Source organism: Nelumbo nucifera, chromosome 5 (genome assembly GCF_055504915.1).
Source record: "Nelumbo nucifera cultivar China Antique chromosome 5, China Antique-T2T, whole genome shotgun sequence".
Taxonomy (NCBI): domain Eukaryota; kingdom Viridiplantae; phylum Streptophyta; class Magnoliopsida; order Proteales; family Nelumbonaceae; genus Nelumbo; species Nelumbo nucifera.
Window position 1 is genome coordinate 84,240,264 of NC_142653.1, and position 21,651 is coordinate 84,261,914.

Genomic DNA, 21,651 nt, shown 5'->3' on the forward strand with positions numbered 1-21,651 from the left:
TTATTCTCATGTGAATGTCAATGTTAATATGAAAATTTTAGCATCATTCCATTGCCATTTTTATTTAATTCTGCCATAATAGTTTGAAAATACCTTGTTTGCCAGCTTAGTCACAGCCGTGCTTAAAATTGAAAAAAGTAAAAATTATAGAACTGAAAGTTTTAATCTGAAAAATGATACTTTAATTTCTTCTATGATTAATGAAACATTTAGAAGGGACACGAAAACAATGACAAGTTGACAACTAGTTTGCTCGAGGCAAGAATGAGAACAGTTTTAACTTTTAAGGGGAGAAAAACAAAGCAATATTGATATTGTATATTAATAGTTTCTTTTTTCCTTTCCTTTGGTTTTTATATTTAAACTTTAAAGAATGAGCACCAAAAAGAAGTACTTTGCTTATAGCTGAAGAGCCAAATCAAGCTGGTGATTATCCAATAAGGTCATTTGCCGATTGTCAATAAATACTTGACTACTTTGTTCTGTTTGATGGCTGCTTATTGAAACCCTGTTAAACCTCGCTGCTGCATCAACGAACACTTCCTCAGGACCCAAACCCAGCTGCAAATCCGGCTGTGCAAATACATCCTGGCCTGTTGGCTGCATGAAAGCATCCTTGCTCAATGAATTAACGTTCAGCTGACTGAGACTCGACTGCAAGCATGAAGCATCAAAAGCAACTTGCTGGCCCCATGACCTAGGCTGACAACGTTCTGCAAGTTGCTCTTCCATAACCAAACATAAATTATTGTTTGGTGCAGTTATGGCTTGATTCTCTCCACATCCAAGTTGACTATATCCTGGAAATGGGCCTCCCTGAGATGAGCTCAAATTGTGGCTTGGAGAACCCATGGAATGATTCTCTCCATCCAAATAATCTAACAGGAAGCCATGGACAGGGTCAGCAGCTTGGCTTGAACTAGATACGTTAATGAATTCTGAATACCATGGAGATGGAACAGTAATGTTGTTGTTTGTAGATAAAAAGCCAAGAAACCTTGCCTGAGAATACTCTGAACCGAGCTTAGCCACATAGACCCGTTTATCTGAACTGGTGAGGTCTGCCATTGTGGCTGGGTGCTCACTGCTGGTGTTTGTGATCAAATGAGACGTTCTTGTTGACTGAGAATTTGTTGAACCTAATTCAGCTGGCTTAACCTGTTTATTTGAACTAGAGTCCACCATCAAAGCTGAGTACCCATTTCCAGGGTTTGTGACCTCAAAAGGTTGAAATTTCAGTGCTCTGTAATCAGCGATAGAGAATGTACCCAGTTGAATCTCAGTTATTGGGTTCTGATGAGCCAACCTTGACTGGGAATGCTCAGAACCCAAATGACCTGGCTGGACCCATTTATCAGACTTGATGGCATCCAATATCATGGTTGAATGTTCGTTGAAGGAGTTTGTGATCCTAGAAGCTGGAAATTCCGCAGTTCCAAAACTAACAACAGGGAAATGCGAATTTGATTGAAGCCCAGTCGTCTCATTCTGATTATCCATTCTTGACTGGGAAGGTACAGATGCTATTTCAGCTGGCTGGACCCCTTTATCCAACTTGGAGTCCATCATAGTTGAGTACTGATTGCTAGAGTTGGTATCACCAATAGTTAGAATTTTTGGAGCTCTAAAATTACCAGCAGGGAAATGCAAACCCGAATGAAGCTCAGTAATGTCATTCTGATTAGCCAGCATTGACTGGGGAGACGTTGAAGCCAAATCAGCTGGCTGGACCCCTTTACCCAACTGGTTAGAGTCTGACACCATACGTGAATACTGATTGCTATGGTGGGTTTCACCGATAGATAGAAATCTTGGAGCCGCAACACAAGTGACAGGGAAATGTGATCCCAATTTAATCTCAGTTGGTTGATTCTCATGCGCCACTTTTCCTCTGATGGCACCAAGAAGATGGCTTCTTTCCCTAGCATCAGCAAGGACAGTTGGACGTTCAGAAAACTTGTCAAGGATATTCCAAGACATGGAACTCTTGGTCTCACCATTTGAAATGGGTTCCTGTTGCAAATATGTTCCTGGAACCTGATCTTTCAGACTCAGATTCTGGCACACTGAAGTCTGTGCTAGAACCTGATAATTTCTACTCCGAACTTGACATTCTTGCAATTTCTGATTGGCCACCTTCTGAGCTGTTGGTCCCAAATCTTTGATGAACCTCTTTAAACTCTCCCTGTATCCAAGACCTCTATGATTGACCTGCAAAATCAAGAAAATTTAATCCATATGATCATAAGCATCTAAGAATTTGTAAAATAGAGATCAAAGATTGAGTTCCTCCCATATAATATTTTCTGTCTAAAGTGTCATAAATTTGAGGGTTTTATATAAGATTGGTAAATTCAATTTAACCCCATGTTTTCACCAGCTGATCCTCAATTCTCAGTTTCTACATCATTCCAAAATATGAATCCATTACCAGTAGTGAACAAATGGTGCTGGATTTGGATTGATGAATAAATGAATCCAGCTGATCCTTAATTCTCAGTTTTCACCAGCTGATCCTCAATCCATTTTGGTAAAATATGAATCCAGTACCAAAATATGAATCCTCGATTCTCAGTTTCTACATCTGCCCAATGAAACTTCCAAAAACATATGGAACCATTTATCGGATGGTTAAGTCATCCAATCAACTTAACATTGGCCAATGGACCAACTTGGACCCTATTATTGGACAATTTGGATTGATGAATATTTTCCTTGGGCACAGAAAGACGCTAATAAAGAGAAATGTAATAGTAAAGTAGAAATACTGACAATTTTTTTATCAATAACAGGAATACTGACAAAAATTTTGACTAGGAAAACATATTCCTGGAGATTTTCTGATTTTATGCATATTGAACGAAGATGTCAATGGCCCTAGTTTAATGCGCACCAAGTACTGAATCATCCAAAAGAACAATGATTAAACTTGATTCAATCAGGACAGGAAAAAAATCATTACTCAGTTTTAAAAGAACAAAAGAAAGGATTTTCTGGCTTTCCTTGATTCTCTATTTGCCTCCTTAAGTCATTCAGCTGCCTCAGAGTCCAGAATCATCCAAAAGAAGACATAACATCTTAGAAAGTACTACTAAACAAAATGGAACTAAGTACTGAAAACAGATGAGACACTCAAGCAAACTTCCTTTATGTCACATAGTGAAAAGTTGTGTTCACGCCCAACACTTATCTACTAACTAAGAATGATCAGGTGAACTTTACTGCATAGTTAAAAAGGAATAACTCTAGAACAAAGTGTAGAAGCAATGAGGCAATTTTTTAAGTAGATCTAGAAGGGGTAACTGAACAACTAGTGGGCCAATCTCTGTACAACACTATGACAAGTTGATCTTTCTGTTTCTTCCCTTTCCTTCTAAGATACAAAATATGCTTCTTAGCATAAACAATATCTAGATAAAGCGAGTGTGTACTTTGTAATTTACATGTGCACAAAACCACATTAAATTTAGAAATTAGACTCCAGCAAAAGTTTAATCACATTTTAAGAAACAGCATAAAATGACAAAGTGCATTAGAAACTCCAGAAAAATAGGAAAACAAAAGAAAATTAAAAGATAAATATGAACAATTTACCTGCATTAGTTGTTTTGAGCTATAATAAATTGTTGAAGCTATAGATTCGTTCTCATTAAGGAAAGATGTCCAAGGGCTATATGTACATCGGGGTTCTGATATTGAAACTGAGAAAAAAATGAGATAAATAAATCAGCATTCTAGAAACCCAAGATGAAACAGGCAAACAAAATAATAATCTGATCATGTAAGTAGCAACAGTATTGCAGTAAACCAAGATATGATAAGAAAGCAGTGATATTATATGCGTATATCCATATGTGAAATGAACTCCTGCTTAAGGCAGATATTAACCAGATATTTGAATTTACAGTGGGGCATTTATTGCTGCACTGTAGCTGGATAAACTACCAAGGGTTGTATCCTGGTAGTCATACCAATAGGATGAGCTTAACCATTTGTCTAAGATACTCCTGTTACCTTATCCCCTATCCAAAAGCAAATAAAGTGATTGGTTGGTTAGAGTAACAGAAAGATATATTTTTTGGATGATAGCTTGCAATTTCTAACAATGTGTGTATCCTATTGAGGATTAAGATGCATTTAAACAAGTGTTGAGGCTATATGTCTGTGGTGATATAAACAGATTCATAATTTTATGTGAAAATTAACAGAGTGGAAGATCTTATAAGAACAAATGTAACCATTTAATTCATAATTATATGTGAAAATTAACAGGCATCGGAACATGTACTAAACTACATTTCTTTGTTTTATCAACAAAAAAAAACTTAGTAATATGTTATTATACATGTACATAAAGAGGCAATTTGGTGTGTTGACATCACCTTTGATACACAAAGGCCCATACGTGCACATTTCATAAATGGTTTCTCTTATGTAAGTGCCTTGTATAGGGCCCCTTTTTTCTTATTTATGCTTTATAAAATCTGAACCATTTGCTTGTGTATCTAAAAGATATACAAGTCATGGAGGATTGTATTTCATCTTATAAAGTGAGACAAACATACAACAAACACATTGTATATGTTTCCTATATAGAAAATTTATTAAATGCTGGCATTGATGTCCAATCTAGAAAATGCAAGAGAGAACATGTCAAAAAGCAAGTAGTAGATCTCTTTCCAGTTCATACCAGATTGTTTTTCATAATCTCTTCTATCAATGTGATTTGCACTGGAGGACCCACGGTATGTTTGGAAGCTTTTCCTGTGACTTGATGGACCATGTAAGAAACAGGGCCTACCATCTAATGGAACATCAATGGTCATACTATTAGGCCTCACTTTATCTGCATTAAGATTTGAACATCTGGTGCCATGATGAGGCTTTCTACCATGTCTTCGTCTCATAACCAAGAATTCCATCGCAAAGTTCTCAGGATCAATTTTCAGAGCTTGAAATACTTTCTTGGCCAATTCTTGTATGGCAAGAGCCTAAATATACAAGGTTATGTGCCATAAAGTAAGATTTTTTCTTTGTAGCTTAAACTTCTATTTATTTTCATTATACCCCACTTAGCAGGGAGTTGATGAGCATACCTGTCTGAAGAATATGGTTGTTGAGGAATTAAAACGCATGGCATTGCTGAATATCAAGAAAACATCATGCTGTGTAATAATCCAAACAACAAATGACCAGTTGAGATTTTTGAATTCCGAACTATAATTTCTGATGGAAGATGGAGTGAAATGATAAATCACTGTTTACTGAATTACATATCTGAAGATAGCAACATGACAAAAGTTGTGACCTTAACATTATATGCATGGCCATTATGTATTGCCCCATATCACCCACGTCATCAGCAGTTAGGATGAGTTCTTAAAACAATTATACAAATTGGCTTATGTCAGAGGAAAGAGGGAAAGAAACTTGGATGAATAAAAGCAATACAAGTGAAATAACATTGGCAAGAAGATGTTACAGAAAACACACTATTAATTCTTTTTTCAAAGAAAAGGTCAAGTATATTTTATAAAAGGGATTGTTATGTTATGATAGCCCCAGATATTTCTAGATGAGTGCTATATCATATCAGACACTTCCATATTCAATGTAAGTTCCATGTCCAAGACTTTGTCCATCCATGTCCTTTCCATATCCAGGTATTATAGTTGTTATGCTAATTAGGCTACTTATTCCTGATGTAGCCCTACCAGTTGAATATTGACAAGTCAGGTGGGCAAATATACATTTCCCTTCATTTTTCAAAGAGAAGTATGCACATTATTTCTAAAAGAAAAACTTTGAAATAAGAAAACCAAATGATCCAGGCTCACAGATTCAAAATCCGTTAGGGAAAGGAAAATCAGATATGGAAAATGAAAGTCTACTAGTTCAACCAACAAATTGCTAAATGGCTGCAAAAGGAATCTGTTTGTTTGAACCTGAATTTGAATTTGATCTAGTTAAGGGCGAATGTTGGTTTATAGGACTGTAATTGGATCGGATTCTGATTGGATCCAGCTACATCCTCATCCGGTCCAACTATCAAACCTTTGGATCCTGACATCGGATTTGGATTTAATCCGCATCCATCTTATTGTGTTTAAAATGACAAAAAAGTTATAAAATCTAATTACTTTTAACTTCTACATGTATAATAAATGTATATAAGTATAAAGTATTAAATTTATCAGTTATAAACTTTATAAAGTTGTATATAATATATACACATAGTTATATTACACACACACACACACACTGTTGAGGGCCCGGGAATAGGATCTCGCCACGGGTCGGTCCACGGGGAAAACCTCCTGTTTTCCCTTGTTCCTTCTTGCTCGTGATGAACCTATCTTGGCGCCTTCGGTGATTTGTCCAAGAGATCACCAACTCTCCTACCTCACTCTTGACTGAATAATTTGATATCTCATTCAATAATGGGGTCTCCTTAAATAGGAGATTACAAGAGTCCTAATCAAAGGGAGTCTCCTTGCTGAATAGGGAGACTTCCAGTTCTATCTTGCTAAGGATAAGATAAGCTAATCCTAATCTGATAAGCTACTAACAAGATAAGATAAGATAAGCTAATCCTAATCTGATAAGCTACTAACAAGATAAGATAAGAACAAGCAAAATGAGCTAATCTAATCTAGATAAGGCTGTTGTTGCCGAACTGGGTAGGATGAGCATCACTGAATCCTTGCTGCTGCTAGCGGTGGGCCCGGGGCCTGTTGCTGCCGGCGGCGATGGTACGTCTTCCCGAGGAAGGCGTCCATAACATTACTCCTCTCCTAGACTACAAGCTTGTCCTCAAGCTCGAAAGCTGGATATGTGCCTTGGAACTCTGCCAATGGGATCCATGTGGCTTCTGTTGGTGGTAGATCACACCATTCCACCAAGACTTCAAGGATTCCACGATTGAAACGAGAGCGGGTGACAGTTTTAGGCTGGGGGACCAGTTTGCCATCTTTCAAGGGTGGCAGGGAGGGAACTTGGCCCGGGGGAACACCCGTAAATGTTTCAGCAAGGAGATGTGGAAGACATCATGAATTCGGCTAGTCTCTGGCAATTCCAACTGGTAGGCCACACTGCCAATCCGTCGCAAAACCTTGTAGGGCCCATAGAACTTAGGGGCCAGCTTCGGGGCAGCCTTGTGGCACAAGGAGCGCTGCTGGTAGGGCTGGAGCTTCAACCAAACAAATTGTCCTGGATCGAACGACAGTTCCCGGTGGTGCTTATCATAGTGGAGCTTCATGCGAAGCTGGGCCTGCTGAAAGCGAATGCGGATGTCGGCGAGGAGGGCGTCGCGGTCCTGTAAGGAGTGATCGATTGCGTCCAAGCGAGTAGATCCGGGCTCGTAGGACAGCAAGCAGGGAGGATCCCTGCCGTAAACGACGCGAAAGGGAGTCATGCCGAGGGAGGAATGGTAGGCTGTGTTGTAGCAGTACTCGGCCCAAGGAAGCCATTCCAACCACCATCGAGGTTGATCGCCTACAAAACAGCGGAGATGCATCTCGATAGTGCGGTTAACCACTTCCGTCTGACCGTCGGTTTGTGGCCGGTAAGCTGATGAGTAGGCCAGGGTGGTGCCGTGTAGTCGAAATAACTCTTTCCAGAAGGCACTAGTGAAGACCGGGTCTCTATCGCTGACGATGGATTCCGGCAACCCATGTAAGCGAAAGATATGTGTAAAGAAGGCGAGGGCAACCGAAGTGGCACTGTACGGGTGTGATAGAGGAATGAAGTGCGCGCATTTAGAGAAGCGGTCAACTACCACAAAGAGAACTGATTTGCCCCCTACCTTGGGAAGTCCCTCAATGAAGTCCATGGAGATGTCGGCCCAGATCTGCGATGGGATGGAAAGGGGCTAAAGGAGGCATGCCGGGTGTAGGTTTTCCCATTTGTGCTGTTGGCATGTGGAGCAATTATGGACAAAATCTTGAATAGAAGTCTTCATACCTCGCCAATGGAAATCAGTCCGGACACGGTGTAGTGTTTTTTGAATGCCCTCATGGGTGGAGTTATGGATGTTGGTGATGATGGTGGGAATCAACGGAAAGTCTGCTGGAAGATGGACTCGTCCCTTATACAGTACCAACCCGTCATGAAGTGACCAATCGGGGTCGGCCGTGCCGGTCTGGATCTTCTGCAGTAAGAGCGACCATTCCGAGGACTGTGGTGTTGCCTTCTTAATGTCGTCAAACAGAGAGATCCGAGGTTGGGAAATGCTACATAGAACCATCGCGTCTTCTTCTCGCCTAGACAAGGCATCAGCTGCGCGATTAGAGGATCCCGCCTTATATTCCACCCGGAAGTCAAACCCAAGCAGTTTGCTAACCCAATGTTGCTGAGGGGAAGTGGTGAGATGCTGCTCTAACAGGTATTTGAGGCTGTAATGATCAGTTTTGATGATGAACGACCGCCCCCACAAATACGGCCTCTAGTGCTGGATGGCTCGGGCAAGGCCGATTAGTTCGCGCTCATAGGCTAGAAGCTTCAGATGCCGGTTGGCCAATCTGCGGCTGAAGAAAGCGATCGGGTGCCCTTGCTACTGTAGTACGGCCCCGATACCTACTCCGGAAGCATCGCACTCGACTGTAAATTCGAGGACGAAATTAGGTAATTGCAGGACAGGGGTTGAAGACAGTGCATTTCGCAGTGATAGAAAAGCTTCATCAGCTGCGTCGTCCCACCGGAAGGAGTTTCTCTTCAACAGGTTGGTTAACAAGGCTGCCAACACTAGTTCTGTACAAATTTGCGGTAGCAACCCGTTAAACCGAGGAACCCGCGTAAGGCCTTGGCAGATTGAGGTTTGGGCCATTCTGTTATAGCCTAATCTTGGAACTATCAACTGTTACACCCTGCCCATGGATGATGTGGCCGAGGTAAAGAACCTATTGTTCCCCGAAGGAGCACTTGGACTGTTTCAGGAATAAGCTGCGTTGGCGTAGGAGTACAAAAATGGTCTTCAAATGGTGGACATGCTCTACCCATGATTTGCTGTAAACGAGGATATCATCAAAGAAAACTAAAACAAATTTGCGCAGATGGGGCTGGAATACCTCGTTCATTAGTGCTTGAAATGTAGATGGTGCATTGGAGAGTCCGAATGGCATGACTAAAAATTCGAAGTGGCCATGGTGGGTGCGAAAAGCAGTCTTCTTCACGTCACCAGGAGCCATGCAAACTTGGAAATATCCGGACCTGAGGTCCAACTTAGAGAAATACTGGGCACCATGCAACTCGTCCAGCAGTTCGTCCACAACGGGAATAGGGAACTTATCTTTGATCGTCCGGTCATTGAGTTCTCTATAGTCAACACAGAACCTCCACGTTCCATCCTGCTTCGCCACCAACAGAACCGGCGAAGAGAAGGGGGAGTGACTTTTGCGTATGATCCCTTGGTTCAGCATCGCTGTACATTGTTTTTCTATCTCATCCTTCTGTAAGTGAGGGTAGCGATAAGGCCTGACAACGACTGGTGCTGAACCCGCCACCAAAGGAATACGATGGTTGCAAGCTCGGGAAGGGGGAAGGCCCTTCGGTTCCTGGAACAGATCTGAAAACTCGGCGAGAAGTTTTTCCATGGCTGCCGGTTCTGTCTGGAGTGCATGAACCTGCGGTGTCTTTTCTTTAACCCTGCAACCGTGCCATGAAACTTGCTTGCCATTCAGGTGGAAGGTCATGGTGAGTGTGCTGAAGTCCCACAAAATCGGGCCTAGGGTAATTAACCATTTGACCCCGAGAACAATATCGAACCCATCCAATGAGAGTACAAATAAATCAACAAGAATTAGTTCAGAATTGACCTGTACTGGGACGTCCTTACAAATCCCTGGACTGTGAACTTTTTCACCATTTGCGATGGCTACCTGTAGTCGCGGCCGGAGTTCCATTGGTAGTTTTAACTGCAGGGCTGCATGTTCACTTATGAAGTTGTGTGTGCTCCCTGGATCGACGAGAATGCGCACCGGCTGACCTGCGATCTATGCCTGTAACTGCATGGTCTGAGAGGTTTTAATACCGGTGATCGCATGGAGAGAGATCTCTGGTTCGAATATGACGGGTTCCCCTTCCTCCTCCTCTTGCTCATCTATGAGAAGGCAAAAAAGCCTCTTGCATCTATGTCCTGCCGAGTAGAGGTCATCGCAATTGAAACATTGACCTCTCGCTCGGCGCTTTGCCATTTCTGCCCTGGTCAAGCGCTTGATGGGAGGAGTGACCATGTTACTGCCTGTACTTGTCACTGCTCTAGAGGTGGTGGTCGTGGGAGGCTTCATTTCCCGGCTGGTAGCAGAAGAGGGGGTCGTTGTTGCTGGTCTTGGGGGCACCCACGAGTTCGGTGGACGACCCACATTAAAAATTCCGCGGCTGAGCTGCAGCTTGCGCTCAAATGCGCGGGCTAAGTTCATGGCTGTGACCAAATTTGGGGGATTCTGCATCTCGACATCCACTCGCAGGGGTTCTGCTAACCCTGTTGTGAACATATCCACTTGCTGGTCTGGTTGCACAGAGGATGCCCTCGCGAGGAGGGTTTGGAACTATCACTGGTATTCAGCAACTGTTTCGGTCTGTTTAAGGTTAATTAGCTTGCCCAGTGGGTTGCTGGTCAATGGGGGTCCGAACCGAAGAAGGCAATAGGATTTAAACTGGGGCCAACTGAGCCTGGGTTCTTCTTGCTCTAACCGATAAAACCAAAGTTGTGTTTCTTCTGTTAAATGAAAGGCGGCTAGGCTTACCTTGTCCTGGTCATTTGTCCGTTGATTCCGGAAGAATTGCTCGCAGCGATACAGCTAGCCTAGGGGGTCTCCGTTGCCGTTGTACGATGGGAACTCCAGCCTGCTATACTTGGGGATGATGGATGCTCCATGGCCGACGGACTGCTGTTCGCCGGAAGACTCCGGCAGATCTGGCCGGCGGTCGTTAGCTGTTGTCCCTCCGTTAGAGTTCCTTTCCCTGCTGGAAAGAAACATCTCCATTAGTCGTCGCAGTTCTTGCACTTCACCTTTGATCTCACGAACTTCAGAGCTGGTCTCCACGAGTTGGTGCTCGAGGTCGTGGACCCTGGAAGGTAGCTGCTCCAGATCTCCCATGACGCCTTGCTCTGATACCAAGTTGTTGAGGGCCCGGGAATAGGATCTCGTCACGGGTCGGTCCACGGGGAAAACCTCCTGTCTGATACCAAGTTGGTGCCTTCGGTGATTTGTCCAAGAGATCACCAACTCTCCTAACTCACTCTTGACTGAATAATTTGATATCTCATTCAATAATGGGGTCTCCTTAAATAGAAGATTACAAGAGTCCTAATCAAAGGGAGTCTCCTTGCTGAATAGGGAGACTTCCAGTTCTATCTTGCTAAGGATAAGATAAGCTAATCCTAATCTGATAAGCTACTAACAAGATAAGATAAGCTAAGCTAATCCTAATCTGATAAGCTATTAACAAGATAAGATAAGAGATAAGAACAATAAGATAAGAACAAGCAAAATGAGCTAATCTAATCTAGATAAGGCTGCTGTTGCCGAACTGGGTAGGATGAGCATCACTGAATCATTGCTGCTGCTGGCGGTGGGCCCGGGGCCTGTTGCTGCCGGCGGCGATGGTACGTCTTCCCGAGGAAGGCGTCCATAACACACACACACACACACACATATATATATATAATATTTTTTATCAACTCATATTTTAATCAGAGTGAATGGGGCCAAATCCATATCTGATCTGCTTATTAATCAGATGCAAGTTCTAACATCCAAATCTGGAATAATCAGATATGAAGTCAAATTGGATATCGAACTTTGGAGTCCATCCACAGCCCTATTAATTTATATTATAATTAGTAAAATTGTTTTGAATGTTGTATTTTTACCAAGTCATAGGTCCAAGTTACATAAAAGTTAGTTTCAATTCTTCTTTTTTTTTTCATGATATGCAGTATCAAAGTCATTTTTAGTTGGTTTTGTTAATAATATATAATATTTTGATAATCTTTAGTTTAATTTATTGATGTTATTCAATATCCTATTTCAATCCAAATTTGATTTGAATCTGAATATTCACAAATCAAATTTAGATCTATGTATACTCGATTTGATCCGATATATTGAAGATCCATTGGTTTCTATTCATAAGAGGTTAAAATTTAATAAGTGTTTGCTGAAATAGAGTTGTCGAATGAGAGGAGAAGAAGAAGAAGAAGAAGATATGAGATGGGCGGCAGAAGAGTTCTCAGCCAGCCCTAATCTATTATATATAAGAACATTACATAATGTTACATAAATAGACCAGAATGCCCCTGATTAGTGATGGGACACCTAGTCAAAATAAACACTAAATAAGATTAGGCCCAGTAACTAAGGCCCAATAACTAATGACTTAAGACCCAACAAAGATAAACATACAAATTAAGACAGCCAAACCAACACTCCCCCTCAAGCTAAGCATGGATGCCAATCATGTTTAGCTTGCCAAGTAAGTCCACGAATTTCGTTGTAGCTAGCCCTTTAGTCAGAACATCTGCAATCTGCATCTCGGAGGGAGTATAAAGGATGCAGAGTTCTCCTGAGACAATTCTTTCTCTGACAAAGTGACGGTCTATCTCAATATGTTTCGTTCTATCATGTTGCACTGGGTTATTTGATGGCAGCCTTGTTGTCACAGTACAACCTGAGAGGACACTCAATCTTAATTCCAAGTTCACCAAGCAGGATCTTAAGCCATAAAAGTTCAGCAACACCATGAGCCATAGCTCGACATTCGGCCTCTGCACTAGATCTAGCAACCACATTCTGTTTTTTACTCCTTCATGTAACTAAATTTCCTCCAACAAAGGTGCAGTACCCAGAAGTAGATTTCCTGTCCCCAACAAAGCCAGCCCAATCTGCATCAGTATATCCTTCAACTTCAATTTTACTGTTTTTCCTGAACAGAATCCCTTTCCCCGGGCAAGACTTCAAATATCTGAGGATCCTTTCCACAGCTTTCATGTGAGGGATTTTAGGAGTGTGCATGAACTGACTGACAACATTTACAGCATAAGCAATGTCAGGGCGAGTGAGGGACAGGTAAATCAACTTCCCCACTAGCTTTTGGTATCTTTCCTTATCAAGGTAGTCCTCTCCTACTGACTCCTGTAGACCATGATTCTGTTCTATTGGAGTATCTGCTGGCCTACACCCCATCATGCCTGTCTCTTGAAGAAGATCAAGAATGTATTTCCGCTGACATATATAGATGCCCCCTTTGGATCTTGCAACTTCAATCCCAAGAAAGTATCTCAGTTGGCCCAGGTCTTTGATCTCAAATTCAGCAGCCAAGACCTCCTTTAGTCTTTTAATCTCTTCCTGATCATCCCCTGTAATTACCATATCATCCATATAGACAATAAGTGCTGTAAGTTTGCCATTTCTCTTCCTTATGAATAGGGTATGATCTGCCCCACTTTGAGTGTAACCCCCTTTCTTCATGGCCCCACATAGCTTCTCAAACCAAGCTCGAGGGGACTGCTTAAGGCCGTATAGGGCTTTTTTCAGTCTACATACCTTCTTCCCAAACCCATAACCTGGTGGAGGATTCATGAACACCTCTTCATGCAGGTCGCCATTCAAGAAAGCATTCTTCATGTCCAACTGATGTAGCTCCCATGAGAAATTTGCAGCTAATGATAATAGAACTCGGATTGTGTTGAGTTTTGCCACCGGAGCAAAGGTTTCTTTGTAGTCAATCCCTTCTTTTTGAGTAAACCCTTTTGCTACCAGTCTAGCCTTGTATCTTTCAATGGACCCGTCCTCCCTATGCTTCACAGTGAACACCCACTTGCATCCAACAGTGCCTTTCCCTTCTGGTAGATCCACTAATTCCCAAGTCCCTGCTTTCATTAAGGCCTTCATTTCTTCGTTCATAGCCTCTTTCCATTTTGAGTCAGATACTGCCTCAGAATACCTGGTAGGAACATGCACAGAAGAGAGAGCAGACACAAAAGAACAATAACGAGGAGACAAATGTGAGTAAGACACAAAATCAGCAATGGGGTGTCTGATAGTACAAGAACGAGTAGACTTACGAAGGGCAATAGGAAGATCCAAGTCAGAGGAACTGATAGGATTACCTTGAGTTTCTGAGACAGATTGATCCGAGTCCAATTGGTTGTTGTCATGAGTTAGAGGGCCCTTCTTCCTTCTGTTGTAGGTGATTCAGATATCTCTTTGCAGCCTGTTGGAGTCTTTGGTAATATTTGCAACATCACTAGTAGTAGTTGGTACAATGGGAGCCTCACTAGATTCACCTGGGATACCACAACTAGGTGGATTAAGAGGAGAAGATGGAAGGCCTGAGGTAGAGAGAGGCACAAAGAATGGGGGAACAGAAGAATCCTCTTCCATCCCACTAGTCTCCCCCTGAAGAGGATTCTGGGAAGAATGAAAATAGGATTGAGACTTAAAGAATACCACATCCTTTGTGACATATTTTTTCTTGGTGGCTGGATCATAACACTTGTATCCCTTCTGAGTAGGGGAGTACCCCAAAAAGATTCCCTTTGTAGCCCTAGGATTCAATTTGGTCTTCTTCGGATCCTTGACATGTATAAAGCATACACAACCAAAGACTCTCGGTGAAAGAGAAAAGTCAGGAAGATGAGGGCAAAGAACAGAGAAATGAGTTTTCATCCCCAATACCTTGGATGGCATTCGATTTATCAGATATGATGCAGTAAGGATTGCTTGAGACCAATAGTTTTTTGGAACTTTGTGCTGAAATAGTAAGGCTCGAGCAGTCTCCAATAGGTGCCTATTCTTGCGTTCAGCAACCCCATTCTGTTGGGGGGTACTAGCACAAGATGACTGATGAATCATTCCAGCATCCTCCATAAACAGATTCAAGGACCTTTCAAAGTATTCTGCAGCATTATCTGACCTGAATTGTTTGATCTTCGTGCCAAATTGTGTTTCAATCATTTTGCAAAATGTCATGGTTACCCGCGGTACTTCTTCTCGTGCTTTTAATAAGTAGATCCATGTGCATCGAGAAAAGTGATCAATAAAACTGATAAAGTATCGAAAGCCATCAACAGAAATAATGGGAGAGGGGCCCCAAACATCAGAGTGGACTAAGTCAAAAGGAGCTTGAATGTCATTACTCGAAGTTGGATAAACAGTTCTACATTGCTTTGATATTTGACAGACTTCACAAACTAAATCTTGACTTGAAACACCTTTGAATAATTCTGGAAACAACACTTCCAATGATGAAAACGGTAAATGACCTAGCCTAGCATGCCACAGATGTAACCTAGCTATTGACTCCACATTGGACTGACTACTAGTAGCAAATGTTTGTAAGGCCGAACTGATGTCTGCATCAAGGTAGTAGAGACCTCCACACTCATGACCGCTCCCAATCATTATCTTCGTCAATCTGTCCTGAAAGACACAATGAGTAGGAAAAAAGGTTATGCTACAATTCAAATTTTTGGTAAGCTTTGAAACAGATAAGAGATTTGAAGAAAGATTGGGAACATGCAAGACAAATTTGAGTGAGAGGTCCTTGCTTAGGTCAACCACTCCTTTCCCAGAGATGGTAGAGAGAGAACCATCAGCAACCCTCATTTTATCTTGGCCAGACATTAAATGATAGGAAAAAAATAGAGAAGACATGTGTGTCATGTGGTCAGTTGCACCAGAATCAATAATCCAAGAGGCAGGATCAATAGTACTAGATGCACTAAAGGCAGAGACAATACCTGATCTGGCAAGGGAGGAGGATGGAAGAGAATTGGTCCTTAGACGGGCTAGGGCCCGGCTAAGTACCTCTACCTCATCGGCAGTAAAACCCAAGGACCCGGTTCCAGGGGAATTAGTGGTCTGTCCCATGGAAGAGGAAGTAACTGTGGATGAGTGTTTTGAACCCTCATCACTTTGACCCGTAGCCAGATTCACACTTGCAGATTGACCCTTCTGATGCTTCTTATCTTTCCTCAATGCAGCTGGCTTCAGATGCGGATGGAGAACCCAACAGGTCTCTTTCACATGCCTTTCCCCTCCACAGTGGGTGACTTCAGATGTCTCTTGTCAGAGTGCCTATTTCCCCTTTGATTTGTAGAGATTAGGGCCGAATGTTCCACAGACTGTTAAGCTAGTTTAGTTTGAGTATCAACCTGCATCTCTTTTCTTCTCACCTATTCATTCCTCACAAGGTAGTAAACATGATGTAAGTCTGGCATTTCATCCCTTCCCAGAATTTGGGACCTTATGCTCTCATATATAGGATCTAGGCCAACTAGAAACTTAAATGCTCTACCCTCTTCACCTTGTTTGTCATGCTTTTCCTTGTCTCTGGCATTCTCCCAATCAATAATAAGGTGGTGATCTAACTCTTCCCATAGTCCTTCTAGTGTAGCAAAATATGTTGCAACACTCGTATCTCCTTGCCTCAAGGCAGCAATGTCTTGATTCAATCTGTAAATTCTGGCATTATTCTTTTTTTGCCCATAGGTTTTAGAAACTTTTTCCCATATCTTGGCAGCCGTGGAGAAATGTTGAACAGTCCTAGCTACTCTTGGAGTCATTGAGGCAAGTAGCCAGGACATAACTGTAGCATTCTCCTTGCGCCAAGTTGCATATTCAGCACTCCCCACTTCGGGTTCCTTCTTTTGCCCGTCCAAGTAACCAGTGAGTTCCCGGGATGTGATGAAAAGCATGGCTGAGACAGACCATTCTCTGAAGTTGTACTCATCCAACAACACACTTGTGATCTGTAGGCTGTGCAGATTTGGATTCTCCAAATTAGGAGATCTCCCACAAGCCCTAACATCTCTAGAAGACACTTCCCTGGATATGGAAGACATCTTCTCTTACTCGTAAATGTCAAGACTGTAAACACAATATATAGTGAACTTTTTCACACTTACGGAACTTGCTGCACTGTAAACTCAGTCCTGAGAACCCGACACAGAGCTGAAACACCGAGTACTGCACTGCACACTGTGCCCCAATTACTGCTGTCACAGATTATAATCTGTTGTGCTACCTTCTGCTGTGTTCTAATCACTGCTGCCGCAGCCTGCAACTTGCTGTGTTGGCTTCTACTGTGTGCTAAGCACTGCTATCGCAGGTTATAACCTCACCCACGAACAGTTCTAGGACTGCTGAGATTAGTCCTTCCGCCTAGATCTGTTCTACACAGATCTATCTTAGCCGAATGGCTACAGTCTGTTGTACTGTGTCTATTAGGGCATCAGCCTCTGGGTCTAACTCCCCTTAGGCCCTACAACCAAGGGAAACCCTAGATGTAGGTCCAGCTGTGTTCTACGACCAACCCTAGGGTTTCTTTGCAGCAACCAAAAAAAAAGAAGTGAAAGAGTTAACTGCGAGTAGAAGAAGAGGCGGCTGTTGTAACCAGTCGAAAGATTAGCGCTCTAATACCATGTTTGCTGAAATAGAGCTACCGAATGAGAGGAGAAGAAGAAGAAGAAGAAGAAGAAGAAGATATGAGATGGGCGGCAGAAGAGTTCTCAGCCAGCCCTAATTTATTATATATAAGAACATTACATAATGTTACATAAATAGACCAGAATGCTCCTGATTAGTGATGAGACACCTAGTCAAAATAAACACTAAATAAGATTAGGCCCAGTAACTAAGGCCCAATAACTAATGACTTAAGACCCAACAAAGATAAACATACAAATTAAGACAGCCGAACCAACAATAAGAATGGGTGAAAATGGAACAAACCTCAAATTGTTCTAGAGTTGTATACATTCCTTCATGAAGTTTTGCTCTCATGGTGCCAAAGTCCATTGGCTCCTTGATGATTTCATAATAACCGTCAACCTTCCAAAACAAAAGATCCCAGTTAATAATTGCATACCAATTGGAAGCTGAAGTGCAATATAGAAAATGTAGAAACTAAGCATTCAATACAAACCTCTTCAGGGTCAACTGGTTCGGCAAATATTTCATGCTTATCTCTCCTGAATTAAAGTATGAAAGAAAAGACACTCCAATGAGAATGTTACTTAGTTGTACTTTTCCTTTCTAAATCATTTAGTTGTCCTCCAGAGTTTCTATTCATAAGATTGCTTTTACTTATCCTAAATATAACCAAGACAAATATCTTAAAAGAGTACTTACATTTGTAGTATATCAAGGATAAGCTCCAATTTTTGTTTTTCTATCATCCAAGATGAAGAAGCCACTTTTGATGATTGGTCTGACAAAAGAGATAGAAAGGTTATTAACTCACATGTCATGATTATGTATGAAATCCTAAAATGCCACTTTAGGATGGCATATTTGATGAGGAAAATAGATATACCAATATTGGTTGTATGACCTTCATCTTTTAGGTTCTCTCTTTCCTGCAAATAATTTGGAATGAGAAACCAAAATCAGAACTCAGAAGACACAGGAAATCTAGAATATATATGTTGACCTCTGCCATGTAGCCAGAATAATAATATTCTAATATAAAAATTGAGTAGTACTAAAAACTAATCCTAAACTTAGAATTGCAATTTGTATAAAGCTTGCTGTACTTGTGTGTTCACTATCCCTATTTCCTCTTCGATCCTAGAAACCATCTCTCCAAGCAACTGCCCATATTTGATTTCATTTAACAATCTACATCTTTCATAGACATTGTTCAACCCATACTTGGAAAGCATAGATGGAAAGGAACTTTTATAAATTTTATACTCATCATGCAGGTATAATCATCATCGAAGCCTTTCCCTAACTATATGGGGTTGGCTACAAGAACCACGATTAGCCATTACATTCTATTTAATACCATGCAGGTATATATCTCCATAAAAGATCAGGTTGAAGTGTTCAAGGACCATTTCCATTAGTTTGTAGTGGAGCAACAGCTCGGAAGTGAAGAAGATATTCTTTCTCATTTTAAATCTTAAAGAAAATTAAGATGTGATGAATGACGTCAAGGTGTTATCTCTGAGTCATGCATGAACAAGTTGATGGCATAAACTAGATTGAAGAAGTAATGGTAAGATTAAACCAACTTGTCAGAAAAAAAAAGGGCAAAACATGTCAAAGTACTTGTAATGATCACTGAATAAAGAATAATCTCTCAAATGCTTGTAACTGCCGGTGTGGGTGGAATTTGGAATTCTCCAAACCAGCATGAGGGTCACTCTTTTTATAGCCCCCAAAATTAATTGGATACATACTCCCCATTGTTGGAGAAAGCAAATGGTTAACAAATAAAGTTCAGAAAGTAAAGGAAAAGGTCAATTGGATTCAATTTCCTAGGTGATCTGATTTTACCAATCTACACCATATAACTTGAAAAGCATCAAATCACAAGACCATTCAAACAGGAAATCGATTAAAAAGACCACTAAAATATTAGAATTCTTGGTATTGTTCTTTTAGTAACAGAAAACATGAGAATGAATGAAATGAATCGCCTCCTAACTGAGCTTATAGATAACCACTAGCCTGTAAGAGCTCCGGTTCTGTTATCAAAAAAGTCGATATAAAATCAGGGTAAAGATACAGATTGAATTAATAGAAATGTTTACTTCACGAATTGAAACTTGAAAGAGATAAGCATACTAAGACCAAGAAAGCAATGCAGATAGATAACTAATTTGTGCAGTTAATATTGCTTAATTTACTGAAACCCTCTGAAACCCATATTAATCTATTGGTTCTAAGTTCTAACTCAGTTTCTTAGTCCAGTTCCTCATCTCGAGCCGTCAGGTATATATCAGTCCTAACAGTATATTAATAAAAAAAAAATGAAAAGGCCCATCAGTTTAAAAATTAAAGTTGTTAACATTTAGTTGAATATCTAGGAAAAGGATAAAATCAAAAGGTCTCCCTTGGGGGAAAAAGAAAAAGAAAAACAGAAATGGCGTAAAGAAATGGATAAATATAAAATGAAAAAAAAAATGAAGATAAAGAAATTGGGATTAACCTGCTCAGCTTCTCTTGAAACAGAATTAACTACCACTTCTTCTACGGTTCTAAGCCTCCTCTTCTTCCTACCTCTCTTCCTTGGCGTATCCTGCTCGACCAAGGCTAAGGGTCGTTTTCCATTGTTAGTATGTTGTGGGGCATCTGGCGGGTCCCCCACAGAAGTCGCTTGCTGGACTTTACACGCTTCTAGTGCAGACAGTCTCGCACTCCTCCTACGTCCTGTCTCCGCCATTGTCGTCCTGTTTTTCTTTTTCCAACTTAAAAAACAAAACCCACCTTGATAACTATATTAAGAACCCATTAACCAGCTGATTTTTTTTTTTTTTTTACAAACAAGAAACAAGAAAACCCAACAACCCACCTCGAAAGTGCGTAACAAATTAAACCCATTTTTTTTCGAATTTTTGTTTATTGATAAAGTCGGATAACAAATATCAATTTTCGATTTCAACTTGAATGTTTTAATACAAAATCCCAGTTTCCATTTCCAAAAACTTTACATGTATCGATTACCAAAATACAGCTTTTAGGGGTGACCACGGACCCATTTGACATTTGGTACGGAATTCCTTAAAAATAACAAAAAATAAATAAAAATGGAATTCTGCTTAATATGCTAAATTCTCAAGCATGGGCCAATCACAATACACTATGCCAGCTCCGTACATGTGATTTCCACAAATCAGGTCCAGTATCCGGTTCGGTATTAAAAAGGACGATCATCGCTATTCATCACTGGTCGGTCTCCTGTGTCATACTTGGGAATTCAAACTCTTACAACAGTGGCTACTTAGCCATCTATAACTCTTCTGTTTCTGTTTCGTTTCTGTCTTAATTCCTACTAAACCAAACTTAGCTTTATAGCAATCAATGAATCAACCCAATTTCAGTTTGGGTCATTAAGTTGGTGTTCTCTGTGGTGTGGAATTCCCATGGATTAATTGGTCACACTTACACAATGCATTGCAAAATTAATGGCATCAGTTACACAATGCATTTATGAGGTTTGTGTTGTTGTTGTTGTTTATTTCAAAATGGTCCACATACATAAAAGATACAACAGAACGCTTCATGGGGTGGGGTATCACCCAAACCACATGGCCTCAACCACACTAGAACACTGGACTAGAGTGGAATACAGAGAGACAGAGAGAGATCATATTATCCAGCACCTCATAAATGAAGTTCACAAACCTCCTTAATAATTTATTCACTAAAGAACAAAATCAATAAATCATCCAATTCAGCCCTTTCAGAAATCTGTTATGGGATGAGAGGACTGACCATGGCACATCCTAATTTTCACATGCCAAGCTGTTTACCCATGAAAAAAAGACAAAGAGGCGTCCTTTTTCCTTAATAAAGGCGGTATCAGCGTTTGTCTTTTAGAAACAACACTTTTTCTTTGCCCTATTTACAGTTCTGTCCAATTTATCAAAAAAAAAGATTTTATTTCCTATCAAAAAAGATTATCGAAGAATGAAAAGTGCTCTAATTACCACTATTTCCCTTTTCTTTTCGGCCAATTTAATTCAATGAGGTCCCTCTCTTTCTCTCTCATGATAACAATCGTCATAGGAATTGAGAATTTCAAAAATTATCGATGATAATACCGTCGAGTTCATCTGTACCGGGAATATTTCTCGATGATGACATCATTATTTCTGGTATTATCATCGGTGGGTGCAGTTGTGTAGATCTAAACTCA

General features: G+C 40.8%; 1 protein-coding gene across 1 annotated transcript; it reads right to left on the reverse strand.

Moving 5' to 3' along the window:
- Window positions 1-287: 287 nt before the first annotated feature.
- On the reverse strand, window positions 288-20,445 carry LOC104612962 (uncharacterized). Its single transcript, XM_010280633.3, has 9 exons — window positions 19,942-20,445; window positions 18,319-18,361; window positions 18,135-18,213; window positions 17,929-17,974; window positions 17,736-17,834; window positions 5,097-5,165; window positions 4,691-4,991; window positions 3,595-3,701; window positions 288-2,211 (listed from the first exon to the last, which is right to left on the reverse strand). Exons 1-9 carry the CDS (start codon window positions 20,173-20,175, stop codon window positions 400-402), a joined length of 2,790 nt encoding a protein of 929 aa, XP_010278935.1. The 5' UTR covers window positions 20,176-20,445; the 3' UTR covers window positions 288-399.
- Between the last annotated feature and the right edge of the window lie 1,206 nt (window positions 20,446-21,651).

Bases quoted from the DNA above. Each gene is read 5' to 3' on its own strand.
- LOC104612962 (XM_010280633.3), bottom strand. From the start codon at position 20,175: ATGGCGGAGACAGGACGTAGGAGGAGTGCGAGACTGTCTGCACTAGAA. The intron at 18,362-19,941 runs GTTAATCCCAAT...AATTATTTGCAG, and splicing joins TTTCAAGAGAAGCTGAGCAG to GAAAGAGAGAACCTAAAAGA. The intron at 17,835-17,928 runs GTTTGTATTGAA...TTGTTTTGGAAG, and splicing joins AACCAGTTGACCCTGAAGAG to GTTGACGGTTATTATGAAAT.